The 14,541-nt window shown below is 35.9% G+C and overlaps 1 protein-coding gene across 15 annotated transcripts in view; it reads right to left on the bottom strand.

The window, feature by feature from the left end:
- The window catches only part of CLASP2 (cytoplasmic linker associated protein 2), a 179,220-nt gene that overhangs the window by 154,093 nt on the left and 10,586 nt on the right, over positions 1-14,541 (bottom strand). For all 15 annotated transcript variants that reach the window (XM_057554500.1, XM_007191510.3, XM_057554501.1 and 12 more), the window contains exons 2-4: positions 9,781-9,859; positions 3,347-3,450; positions 1,180-1,271 (exon numbers count right to left, since the gene is read on the bottom strand). In XM_057554500.1, the coding sequence (XP_057410483.1) occupies positions 1,180-1,271; positions 3,347-3,450; positions 9,781-9,859 (275 nt within the window). The remainder of the gene's footprint in view (positions 1-1,179; positions 1,272-3,346; positions 3,451-9,780; positions 9,860-14,541) is intronic.

Raw genomic sequence — 14,541 nt, 5'->3', positions numbered from 1 at the left:
AGAGAATTTGGTTTTAATCAAACAGTAAACAAAATATCCTTATACTTTTATCTGTCTCAATAAGACAAATACGGTGGAGAGCATGGGCACACATCATTAAAACATGAAGGATATGAGACACAAGCAAAACCTAATTCTAAACAATGTGAGATATGTAAAATTGAATAATCATGACTAACAATGAAAACTGTCAATGATCCAACAGAGCAAAATGTTCAACCAATGGCACTCTTAAACCTAGCAACCTATCAATCACTTAGAAAATTTGAGCTTTTGCATTAAAATACTGTTTTTTTAGACTCTGGGTCTCATACAAATTTGCATTCCAGTACAATAAGTAAATTAAAAGATCTTTATTTATGCTTATTAATATTTTGATGAGGTCATGGGTTGAAAGCAAATGACAAGACAGCCAAAAACCATGAAAGTTGTGCAGACTGAATGCACTTACAAGCTCTAGATGGCAGAAAGGACCATAGAGGAGTAAAAGAAAATAAAATGAAGGTATAGTTAGAGAAAAGGAAGTAACACTACAAAATAAGTTGAAAGCTACTATATATTACCTATCTTGTTGCACAAAACTTGAAAAAATAATCCAGAAAGAGAACAAAAGCCCTAGTTTACAATTTCTTCAGGCTGGAGTTCTGAGCTCTGTGGCATCTATGCTGTCAGAGCGCTGCACACTGCTGTCAGCTTCACTGTCTGGTTACCTGGGGGAGTCTTATTCAGTCTATGATTTTGGTAACCACCTGCATTGCTCTAGAAAACCTAGGGCCAACTGGCAAAAGGGGGCTGGGGAAAATGGCTACAATTGTTGAAATACCACTGAGTTTAAAAACGTTCCAAACTGGGTCCAGAACAGAGGTAGATCCTAAGTTATATCAGCGTATTTGTTATATGACCATCTATTTGGGTGGCAACTATTAACATACTAAAGAGAAAAAAAGAAACTCTTCTTACCAATGACTAATAATTTTAAATTAACAACATGAAAGATAACAACATACATAAAAAAAATTAACAGATAAAGCTATCAAATAAAAAAACTCTGGTGCCAGAGATAAATTAATAACTATTTAAAATTTGTTATTTTCATAGCTTTCCTTGAGCTTTGTGAAATGGATTTTGCTTTTTTTTTTAGAAAAATGAAAAACATACTCCAGTAATCATAAAACTTACATGTTTAATGTTTCAATAAGACACAGACACACGCCTTCTCGAGATCGAAAATTCTTGTGCTTAAAACCAGAAGCCAACTGTTCCCAAATGTACTATTTGAAAGAAAAGTAAACATGTATAACAAAAAATTAAATTACTCATGTTGTAATCTTTTATCTATTCTCAACTTTACTACCAACCTTACTGGTAGCTAAATTTTCCCACAGATTTCTCTACAAGTTTTTCTAAGCCAAATTTGCACTGATGCTGTTCTCATCCATTTTTAAATATCTTAATCACATTTTTAATTTTTATTTTATATCTTTCACTTTAGATTTCAATTATTCTCAGAAAAACTGTGTCCAACATTTAAAAACTTTAAAATTTCCAAGGACATATAATTTCTTCTAAACTTTAGAAACCTTCAATAACAATGTTACCATTATAAGCCTAGTAGTATTGTAAGCATTTAAAAGGTCCAATGTTGCCTAGCAACTAGTACAGACTGTCACATGGAACAGGCTTTTTCAGCATTTTATAATTCAGGGGTTTTTTTCCTTTTAACACTGGATCCAAATACAGAAACATAATCATTCTATTGCTACCCACTATAATCTTTTTTTTTTTTGAAAAAGCATAGATAAACCTATACAAACAATCTAAAACAATTATATGGGTTTGTTATTCGAAGGAATTCAACTTTGTTTTTCTAAACATATAGCCAATTGTCCCAATCAATCCTTTCTCCACATTTAAGAAACACCACCCTTACCATTTACTAAATTAATGTGTACATACACACATACTCTCACACATACACACAAACCCCTACTCCTGGACTTTATTCTCCCTGGACTCTATATTCAGTTCTACTAATATTATTTCTCTCTGCCAAACTTTCTGGAGGGTAACTTGGAAGTTTACCTAAAAAGTCTTAAATGTGAATAACCTGATCCAGCAACACTGTCTTTGGAACTCTGTTCTATAATTACATTTATGTCCAAAGACACATGTACAAGGATGCTCTTTACAGCACTCATAATAACAGCATGTCAAAAACAAGTTAAAATTTGAACTGCTAAGCAAGTGTCAAAGGATACCCATCAAATTATAAGGATTATACATATATCTTTATACTCTATGGTATAAAAAATCTGAGGAAGTTTACTTTCACTACTGTTTGGATTTTTTATAAAACATATGTAATACAATTCTTAAACTGTATTTTAAATAACACATAGTATCACTATATTTTGTAAATTCTGGTTTTTTTCCCACTTAACATGAGCTACTCTTTTTTTTTTTTTAATAAATTTATTTATTTATTTTTGGCTTCATTGGGTCTTCGTTGCTGCACAGGGCTTTCTCTAGTTGTGGCGAGCAGGGGCTACTCTTTGTTGTGGTGCACAGGCTTCTCATTGCGGTGGCTTCTCTTGTTGTGGAGCACGGGCTCTAGGCGCGCGGGCTTCAGTAGTTGTGGCACATGGGCTCAGTAGTTGTGGCGCACGGGCTTAGGTGCTTCGCGGCATGTGGGATCTTCCTGGACCAGGGCTCAAACCCGTGTCCCCTGCCTTGGCAGGCGGATTCTCAACCACTGCGCCACCAGGGAAGCCCCCGACATGAGCTACTCTTTAAATCTTTGTTTACGTGTCAATTTATTTTTACTCCTCTTTCAAAATACGTCCGTAAGGGCAATTCTTTTCTACCATATTCAAAAAACACAGGTCACCGTCATCTAATATATGCCTTATATAATTAGTAACCATCTGTTAAAATAAGAAATTTTCTCCTTGTTTCAGTAAGAGTTGCAGAAATTCATATAACATTCAGCAGTTCTCAAAATAAGCTTTCTCACTGAACATTGTATTATTTGTAGGTAGCGAAAACCAGAAAATCCTAACAAATAATATAATCAGTACATTGTCAAATCACTTAAATCTATGAGTTAGCTTTTTGAAAAAGCATTAAAGAATAGAAAAATCAGAAAAAGGAAAGCAAAAAATCAAAAAGTTAAATATTGATACTTTATCTTAAATTTCAACTTCTTTAAAGCATTAGCAATAATTTACTGTTTAAAATTTTAGCTTTTATGTCCCTGGGGTTTTACTGACTTGCAGTGATTACCATCTATCTTTACTGTTATTTAATCATTAATTAGCAAAATCTGAATTCTAAAATGTAGGCCTACCATAGGTGGTGCTACTTGATCCATTAACTTCAGTATCAGAGTCTGAGCTTCATCTCGAACCTTGTCTTTGGCATCTCCCATTCTGTCTATTAAAGCTACAATAACTAGAGAAATTAAAGGGGAAAAGAATAAATATTTATAATTCATCTCCATTATAAACTGTATTTTACAAAATTACAAACATCAATTATTTCCATAAATGAAAAGTTATGAGGTAAGCAAATTGTTTCAAGTTCTTTATTCATGAGTCCAATCAAAAATAAATGAGAAGCAAGTTTCAAAAGAATACATATAGTATGACATCCACTTATAATAATAATGTTCAAAAAACAGGCAAAATTTAATATTATTCTGTTTAGAGATACATATAGACGGTTAAGCTCTACAGACCAACAAGGGAGCGATTATCCCAAAGGTCATGACAGCAGTCATCTCTGGCAGAGGGTGGGAGGTGTCATCAGGAAATGCAGAGGGAGCATATAAGGAACTGGGAGAGCTCTAGTTCTTTGACCTGGGCACAGGCAGGTGTTGGTTTTATAGTTATTCTTTAAATTGTACATGCTTGATATGTATTATTCTATATGTACAACATATTACTCAAATGACAAAAACAAAGCATGGGTCCATGGGACTGAGGTCTTTCTTTATTATGCCCAAGACTTTGACACTATTCCATGAAAGGAGGCAGGAAAGGCAGGCTAGAGTCCATTCTTAGAGAGTTTTCATGAAACAGGTTGCTGTAACTATAAATCAACAAAGCACCACAAAGAAATCACATCTATTGGGTGTGGGGGGAAGGAAACGGGAGGGGGGCTAGAACTGAGGTTATGGTTTCTAAAGTCAGCCCATAGGGCAAAAACATCTCATAGTCAAAATTATCTTTTTGTAATCCCTTAAATTACCACTACCACTCAGTGTAGTATTAGTATTTAATCTTTTTGTCTTTATCTCCTCAACCCATAAATATGTGCAGCAGTACTCAACTCAGAAGATTACTGAAATATATGTAAACAACTCAGAGAGTGAAGGACACTGGGTAAGCATTCAATGTGTCTCTAGTTTATTTATAGACACATATAATTAAATGTGTATGTAATGTAATGCAAATGTATTCTGCAATGTTAACATTGTCTATAACATAACAACCAGAACTGATATAATAATCAACAACATTTAAGGAAAGAAGGAACACATCCTTCTGGAAGAAAATGATTCGAGTGAGAAGCCAACCATACAAAATGGAAAGATCACCCAAAAATCTAAGCTTAATCAAGGAAATGATTGTGTAAGAAAACAAAGTCCTTGTCATAAAAATCATAAGCCTAATCATGAGGCAACTGAAGTACCTGTCAGTTGAAACAATATAAATCCTTCTCATTTTGCTTAGATGTATTGTTAACACTAGAGAAATTCACCTACATCTACAGGATTGGCTATTGTGGGACTCATTCTGATAGCTTCTGACAGAAGACAATACTAAACACTAGTAAATGTTAGATATTATTATGTACTAAGCACTGAATTATCTCATTTAATCCTCATAACAATCCTATGAAACAGAGTAGGCCCGTTTGATAGAGAAGGCCCAGAGGGATTAAATACTTTGACCAAGGTCGCACAAGTAGCAAATAGTGAAATCAGGATTTAAGTAATCTACACAGTGTTAGGTTACAGTCATAACTACTTCCATTTATTTGTGACTGAGGTGTTTTGTGTGTGTGTGTGTGTGTGTGTGTGTGTGTGTGTGTGTGTGTGTGTGTGTGTATTAACAACCACGTAACAATAATGAAAAAAAAAATAGACACTTCATTCCTGAGAGGTAGAGTTTAACTCCAAAAGAAAATAAAGGGACTTCTCTGGTGGTCCAGTGGTTAAGACTCCGTGCTTCCACCGCAGGGGACACGGGTTCGATCCTTGGTTGGGGAACTCAGATCCCACATGCCGTGCAGCACAGCCAAAAAAAAAAAAAAAAAAAAAAAAATTTTTGGCCCAAACGGGGCTCACTTCAATTTAAAAACTAAAATTTGTAAAACATAAACAACTAAAACAAAAAACCTCACACTACATAAACTTAAGATTTACAGCTATTAAATTAAACAAAAAAATTCATAATTTTTTTCCTTTTTAACATATAAACTCTTGGAGTCAAACAGAACAAGATTTATTTCTAGCTCTACTGGTTATTTAATTATGCAAGATAGTAAACGCCTCTAACTTCAAAGTTTCTTTGTCTGTAAAATAAGGAGGGATCCAGGTCTATACCTCACACAGCTAGTGAGAGAATAAGTAAAACTGGTAAAAAGCACCTGTGGCCAAGCCCATAATAACCATTCAGAAGTGTTAGCACTATTCCTTAAAGATCTGTAGATAATGAACATGCAATCGATAATTATTGGGAATACAAAACAGAGCTTTTCACTCTGTAAACTCTCAAAAAGAACTTGTTAAACAAACAAATACATCTATCATAGACTGGAATTTGGACAGTGAAACATGGAAGAAGTCTGAAGCATAGATGTTAGCATATTTTATTCTCTTAGCATTGTACAAGATGCAAACCATTTTACAAGATGCAAAGCTGATGACCAGGCATCCTGACTGTTCTAATACCCTTTCTACAAAACCATTTTGGATTAAAACTATCTGTTTAAGATTTGTAAAATATGAAATCCTTTACTGTTGTCATAAAACCAGGCTTGGGGGAATCATAAAACCAGGGTTGGTGGTCCAGTGGTTAGGACTCTATGCTTTCACTGTCTAGGGCGCAGGTGTAATGATTCAAAATACAAGATTCCTCAAGCTGCATGGTGCGGCAAAAAAAAAAAAAAAAAACTTGGTTGGTGATCGGTGTTAAATGTAAACCGTATTTTTTTTTTTGGTTTGAACATTAAATTCTTCCACAGTACATATAGTCACAAGAGAAAATTTAAATATATTAAAGAATTACATTAATAGAATCCATACTCTTTTTGATACTTTGTCTAAAACTGAACATGAACCTCAATTTTCCTAAAACTTCACTTTTAATGTAAAAAGATAAAAAATATCTGTAATGATAGTTAATAACCTAAGTGTACCAAAAGGAAAACAGTATCACTCACATCAAGTTACATATATCTAAGGTTACATTATCAAAAAAAACCTTCAGCACATAACTTAATTCAATTCCCTTCTTTTACGGAAAGGCTCCTAAAATGGTTTGGCTAAGATCTATGATGGAGTAAAACAAGAAAGCTAACTCTGGGATTCTTAGTCTAGTACTATATCTTTTTTTTTTTTTTTAATTTTATTTATTTATTTATTTATGGCTGTGTTGGGTCTTCGTTTCTGTGCGAGGGCTTTCTCTAGTTGCGGCAAGTGGGGGCCACTCTTCATCGCGGTGTGTGGGCCTCTCACTATCGCGGCCTCTCTTGTTGAGGAGCACAGGCTCCAGACGCGCAGGCTCAGCAATTGTGGCTCACGGGCCTAGTTGCTCAGCGGCATGTGGGATCTTCCCAGACCAGGGCTTGAACCCGTGTCCCCTGCATTGGCAGGCAGATTCTCGACCACTGCACCACCAGGGAAGCCCCTGCGCCACCAGGGAAGCCCAAGTTACATATATCTAAGGTTACATTATCAAAAAAAACCTTCAGCACATAACTTAATTCAATTCCCTCCTTTTATGGAAAGGCTCCTAAAATGGTTTGGCTAAGATCTATGATGGAGTAAAACAAGAAAGCTAACTCTGGGATTCTGAGTCTAGTACTATACCTCTTTAAGAGCACACAGATATACTGTAGCCTCTCTTGTAGAGCTGTCATACAAATTAGAAACAATTATTTGAGGATAATCTTTCATATATGTAAAGTAGAGAAGCCCAGTAAATGGATAAAAAGTGGGCATTCAATAAATGGTAGCAAAACTGGGATGAAATTTTCCTATTATATCACACTGACTCTCAAGTAGTAACAAGTTCAGGTTTCACTAAGAAAAATAATGAACACTTAGGGTTCAAAGTGAAAACAATCCTGACTAACAGTGAATGCACAGGGATAACCAGAAAGAGCTAGGAGATTAAAAGATAAAGTTATACATATGAGAATATGTAGATATGTGAGAAACATACAAAAAACACTAACCAACAAAAACAACTTAATGTAATTTATTAATATTTAAGGGTATAAGAATCATGAAGTAAAAAAAAATTCAGTATATGGTGAGATTAATCTGCAAAGCTCCCAGATGTTAAAATCGGAAGTAAATCGTTAAAACAGAAAGGAAGGGGGCTTCCCTGGTGGGGCAGTGGTTAAGAATCCACCTGCTAATGCAGGGGACATGGGTTCAAGCCCTGGTTCGGGAAGATCCCACATGCTGTGGAGCAACTAAACTCATGCGCCACAACTACTGAGCCTGCGCTCTAGAGCCCGCGAGCCACAACTACTGAGCCCGCGCACCTAGAGCCTGTGTTCTGCAACAAGAGAAGCCACCGCAATGAGAAGCCAGCGCACTGCAACGAAGAGTAGCCCCCACTTGCTGCAACTAGAGAAAGCCTGCACACAGCAAAGAAGACACAACACAGCCATAAAAAAGAAAAAAAAAAATCCAAAAAAACCCCAGAAAGGAAGGACCATGGAGAAGAAGAGAGGATTTCAAAAAGAAATAACAGCACAGCAGAGGCATAAACAAGCTAAGCCAGAACTAACAAGAGTGAGCAAGTTTCTGATTAACAACAGTGGAGAGTATTTACTGACAATCACAAATAAATAAGGCTGCTGAGGTGGAGAAGAGCTATACATGCTGAGAGAACTGAAACACCAAGGACAGAAAAACAGAAATAAGTTTTGAAAACAGGACAGTCCTGGGAGGCAGCAAACTAGGGTTCTGGTCCTAATACTCCTACTGCCTCAATATGAGCAGTCAGTAGGTATATCAAATCCCATCTGGCCCTCCTTGTGTCTGAAAAATAAGTGAGATACGTGATACCTAGAATTACTCTCAAGTCTAAAATATTGTCTGTAACAACTAATAATAGGGAGCTACTACAGGGCAGGGGTCACAAACAGAGGTGCCTACAGTCAGGGAGGTACCAGAAATGTCAAAAATGAACCAGACCTAAGAACTGCAGTATTCCAACCTCTGTGTATTATAACCGAAATTCTCAGTTATGAGGAAACAAGAGGAGATGGGAGGGACTTATGGATTGGAAAGCTCGTGACCCAGACAAAAAGGAAGCTACGACAGAGCTTCTGCCTTTATTTACACGTGGAAATGGAAGAGCAGGGTTGCCACATTGGCCAATTTTTCAAGACAAGCTACAAATATGAATTTTTACTAACAATGATTCAAAATACATTAAGAGAATACATAAGCAAGTAACACAAGTTTGCAGAGCAGTTTTTAACATCTATCATAGGATTTTAAGCAGGAGACTGACAGCTTAAAAATCATCTTTTCAGAAGATATTCATACAAAGATTGAATTGGAACCAGATATTGATTAAAAAGGAAATAATAGAGAAAGTCACTAAGATGCTTCTGCTGAAAGGATAGACAGACAATAAAAATAAAAGAAGAAATTGGCAGAATTTAGTGGCATACCAAACATGAAGCTGACCAAAGATAATTTGAAAATAAGGGTGATGATACATTATGAGGCATTAACTTAATCCATAAAAGAAATCACAAACATCTGAGGTTACCGCTAAATATATTTCTACATAATAGGACCAAATCCACTCACTGAAGCACTCCAAGAGGCACACAAAGGTCACTTAGGTTTAAAAGATAAGTCAAAGCCAACTTTGCAATCTAACTACTATACAAAGAGCTTTACACTAGCACATTGTTCTGGACTGTAAACACACTGTAAGTTAAGTGCTGCTCAAGTATGGCCAGCAGCCCAGGACCAGTCTACAAACTACATGTGGTAAAGAAATTGTGAGTTTTTCTAAAACAAGGTTTGGAAACAATGTGACCAAAGTAAATTATACATTTGTTGAATCTACCAATAAAAAACTGAGCCTTGTATTTTTTTTCATTTCATTTTGCTGTAATTTATTTGTATTGTATTTTACAAAATATTGGTCTGCAGTAGACTAGCAATGAAAAAACTGGTCCTTCACCATAGATAAGTGAAAAGTGGTGCTGCGAATTATATTATAAATTATTAATATGTTAAAAAAAGTAAATGATAAGTAAAAAATTTGAAAATACAAAGTAAAAATCTATTAGTATATTCGGTAAGTTGTTTGCTTTTGTTTGTTTTTGTCTTAAAAGGAACATATTTATTTAAATAGGCTTAAAATCTTTTATGTTTGGCAAATTAAAATGCTAAGTAGCAGATCTCTGGGTTGTATAAAATTACATTTTTGCATTTACAAAGAACTAATTCTGTTAAAAATTATGAGAAAAAAGTATGTCAAATCCTATAATAATTTTTAAATAAAGTTAACTTACCCATTGCTACATAGGACTTAAATCGTGTTGATAGTCTGTCCACGAAGGCACTTAAAATTTCCAATCCCATTAATGACACCTACAGATGGAAAGAAATTTTAATGAATACAAATTACTGATGCATATTTTAATATCAGTATGTAACTGCTGATATAAAGATCTTCATATATTACCAAGTTTTTAAAAAAATAAGGAGACTGAAATATTCAGGGTGAACAGTCATGAGGGTAAGGCACCCTATTCTCAAATGGTTCAATAATAATAATAATAATGATGACGTGCAAATGCAGGAAGATAGTGATACAGCATATTTGGCAAAATATTAATAACTGGTAAATTAGGTGAAGGGTACACAGGAGTTCACTGACTATACCTGTCACTTTACTGTAATGTTGAAATGTTTCTTAAATGAAACTGTTAAACAAAAGAGCACATTTAATTACAGAGGAATTCTAGCTTCTGTCTGGGATGAAGAAACTGGAAAAAACCATCACTCCCACCATAAACAAGAAAAAGCCAAATAATCTACAAAACCGTAACTATTTTGAATTCATCAGAAAGCTAAGGTTGTAGAATAATCATCTAGGTTGAAATCTTTAGGAAAGACAGGTGCCAAGGAGAATGGGACATAAGCAGTAGGTCACATGTGGCAGAGGACAGATGGAAAATGAAGCTGAGATTCAAGTGAGTAAAAAGAATTCAGCTATATTCAACTCACTGTTAATAGTTGAGTGTGGGTTAGCATGAAAATACAGAATCCCTATTAGCTGCAGACACAAGGAGAGTTCACACCCACTTGCCGGCTCTTTCTCCACAAACCTCCACCGGACACTCATAATTAAGACTGAGGACAGGGTAGGAGATAAGAGAAAGTCTCTTGGTGGTTACAGGTCTTGTAGGAAGGGAGCAGCTGCCTCTGCAGGAAAAGCACAAACCTTTCCCGTTTCCTTGTCCTACAAGAAACAAAAGTTTGAAGCTACTGAGGGAAAGACAACGCTGTTACCCTCTAGACAGCGGTAAAAACTCATACCTATTAAATAAAGAGAAAAGGAAAAAAAAAAAAAAGAGGCTTCTACTTCAAGGGTAGGAGCAGAAAACCATACTGGGCTCCGATGATTAAAGGTTTCAGCTGAGGAGGGGCAGGATTTCTGATAAAGCCTTACCCCCAAGACTCAGGGACAGAGGGTTCCTAAGACTGAAGCTGGAACAGGAAAACAACTGGACCAGCCCCACTACCCATAAGCCAGCCAGCAAGAACAGAATAAGAAGCAACAGCAGTCTACCACTGGGGAAGAAGAAAACCCCTCTATGAAGCATGAGAAAAAAGAGAAGGCCTAAAGTGTAGGGTGTGACGTAGAAACATGGAGGACCCAATAATTCCACTCCTAGGTATATACCCAAAGGAATTAAAGCAGGATACAAACAGATGCTTGCATGCCAATGTTCACTACGCATCATTCATTACAGCCCGAAGGTGGAAAAGCCCAAATGTCCATCAACTGATGAATGAATAAACAAAATGCGGTATATGCATTCAATCAAATATGATTTGGCTATAAATAGTAATGACCGACACATGCTACAACATGGATAAACCTTAAAACATTATGATAAGTAAAAAAGCCAGACACAAATGGCTACATGTTGTGTGATTCAATTTATAAGAATGCCCAGAATAAGCAAATCCATAGATAGAAAGTAGATTAGTGGTACTTAGGACTAGCATATGTGGGGGATAGGGAGGTAACAGCTAAAGGTACAAGGTTCTTTTTTTTTTAACATCCTTATTGGAGTATAATTGCTTTACAATGATGTGTTAGTTTCTGCTTTATAACAAAGTGAATCAGCTACACATATACATATATCTCCATATCTCCTCCATCTTGCGTCTCCCTCCCACCCTCCCTATCCCACCCCTCTAGGTGGTCACAAAGCACCGAGCTGACCTCCCTGTGCTGCTTCCCACTAGCTATCTATTTAACATTTGGTAGTGTATATATGTCCATGCCACTCTCTCACTTCGTCCCAGCTTACCCTTCCTCCTCCCCGTGTCCTCAAGTGCATTCTCTACGTCTGCGTCTTTATTCCTGTCCTGCCCCTAGGTTCTTCAGAACCAATTTTTTTAACGTCTTTAACGGAGTATAACTGCTTTACAATGGTGTGTTAGTTTCTGCTTTATAACAAAGTGAATCAGTTATACATATACATATATCCCCATATCTCTTCCCTCTTGCGTCTCCCTTCCTCCCACCCTCCCTATCCCATCCCTACAGGTGGTCACAAAGTACCAAGCTGATCTCCCTGTGCTATGTGGCTGCTTCACACTAGCTATCTATTTTACATTTGGTAGTGTATATATGTCCATGCCACTCTCTCACTTTGTCCCATCTTATCCTTCCCCCTCCCGGTATCCTCAAGTCCATTCTCTAGTAGGTCTGTGTCTGTATTCCCGTCTTGCCCCTAGGTTCTTCATGACCATTTTTTTGTTTGTTTTTTAGATTCCATATATATGTGTTAGCATACGGTATTTGTTTTTCTCTTTCTGACTTACTTCACTCTGTATGACAGACTCTAGGTCCATCCGCCTCACTACAAATAACTCAATTTCATTTCCTTTTATGGCTGAGTAATATTCCATTGTATATATGTGCCACATCTTCTTTATCCATTCATCTGTTGATGGACACTTAGGTTGCTTCCATGTCCTGGTTATTGTAAATAGAGCTGCAATGAACATTGTGGTACATTACTCTTTTTGAATTACGGTTTTCTCAGGGTATATGCCCAGTAGTGGGATTGCTGGGTCGTATGGTAGTTCTATTTTTAGTTTTTTAAGGAACCTCTATACTGTTTTCCATAGTGGCTGTATCAATTTACATTCCCACCAACAGTGCAAGAGGGTTCCCTTTTCTCCACACCCTCTCCAGAATTTATTGTTTGTAGAATTTTTATGATGGCCATTCTGACTGGTGTGAGGTGATACTTCATGGTAGTTTTGATTTGCATTTCTCTAATGATTAGTGATGTTGAGCATCTTTTCATGTGTTTTTTGGCAATCTGTATATCTCCTTTGGAGAAATGTCTATTTAGGTCTTCTGTCCATTTTTGGATTGGGTTGTTTGCTTTTTGATATTGAGCTGCATGAGCTGCTTGTATATTTGGAAATTAATCCTTTGTCAGTTGCTTCGTTTGCAAATATTTTCTCCCATTCGGAGGGTTGTCTTTTTGTCTTGTTTATGGTTTCCTTTGCTGTGCAAAAGCTTTTAAGTTTCATTAAGTCCAATTTGTTTATTTTTGTTTTTATTTCCATTTCTCTAGGAGGTGGGTCAAAAAGGATCCTACTGTGATGCATGTCATAGACTGTTCTGCCTATATTTTCCTCTAAGAGTTTTATAGAGTCTGGCCTTACATTTAGGTCTTGAAACCATTTTGAGTTTATTTCTGTGTATGGTGTTAGGAAGTGTTCTAATTTCATTCTTTTACATGTAGCTGTCCAGTTTTCCCAGCACCACTTATTGAAGAGGCTGTCTTTTCTCCATTGTATATTCTTGCCTCCTTTATCAAAGATAAGGTGACCATATGTGTGTGGGTTTATCTCTGGGCTTTCTATCCTGTTCCATTGATCTATAGTTCTGTTTTTGTGCCAGTACCATACTGTCTTGATTACTGTGGCTTTGTAGTATAGTCTGAAGTCAAGCAGCCTGATTCCTCCAGCTCCACTGTTCTTTCTCAAGACTGCTTTGGCTATTCGGGGTATTTTGTATTTCCATACAAATTGTGAAATTTTTTGTTCTAGTTCTGTGAAAAATGACATCAGACTTCTTTTTGAGGTGATGAAAATGTTCTAAAATCGACTGTGCTGACTGTCATGCATACCTACAAATATACTAAAAAAAATGAGCTGTACACGTCAAATGAGTGAACTGTATAATATGTGAATTATATCAATAAAGCTATTTAAAAAATTAACTGAAAGTGCACCAATAGACACACTCATACACAAAATTTAATAGATGATAAAAGCAGTATCTCAAATCAACAGGAAAAACATGAACTCTTAGTAAGATCTGACTTAGGAATCTACCCCGGGGATATACCAGCAAAATTATGAGAAGACACACAAAGATTATTGCAAGAGACTGGAAACTATCCAAACATTCATCAGTGGTATGGGACAGATTCAAAAAATTATGGTACATCCACACCAGAGAGTACTATGACACTTTAAAAATAAAAATGAGGGCTACCCTACTTCTGCTATGCAATGCTCTCCAAGATATATTAAGTGAAAAAAGCAAGTTGGAGAAATACATGTGTATATTTTAAAAAGGGGACTACAAATAGATTTAGTTATAAATGTTTATTTAAAATATAACAACAATGGAAAGATAATCAGAAAAAAAATTTTATGGTTGGCAATAGGCTATAAGGAACAGAGAAAGAAACCAGACTATTTTGAATATACCTTCTTTGTAGCAATAACTAATTTCATTGAAAATCAAATAAAGTAAGTAAACCTAAATGTATACTCAATTAGTAGCATAACCACACAGAAGACTATTCCAAGTGACTTTAAAATACAACAATTTGACTATTATCTCTCCGGTGGGATATACCCTAAGGACAAAAACGAAACTGCAAAAAAGAAACTGTCAATGTTTTGAGAAATTCTGTTGCTATAAGGAGATATAGATGGAAGATATATAATAGTAAAAACTGCAGTCTTGAATCTGAATTAGAATATCAGTATGAACTCACGAT

This window comes from Balaenoptera acutorostrata, chromosome 10, assembly GCF_949987535.1.
Source record: "Balaenoptera acutorostrata chromosome 10, mBalAcu1.1, whole genome shotgun sequence".
Classification (NCBI taxonomy): domain Eukaryota; kingdom Metazoa; phylum Chordata; class Mammalia; order Artiodactyla; family Balaenopteridae; genus Balaenoptera; species Balaenoptera acutorostrata.
The sequence above is the reverse complement of the archived record's forward strand: the minus strand, read 5'-3'. Positions and strand labels throughout refer to the sequence as shown.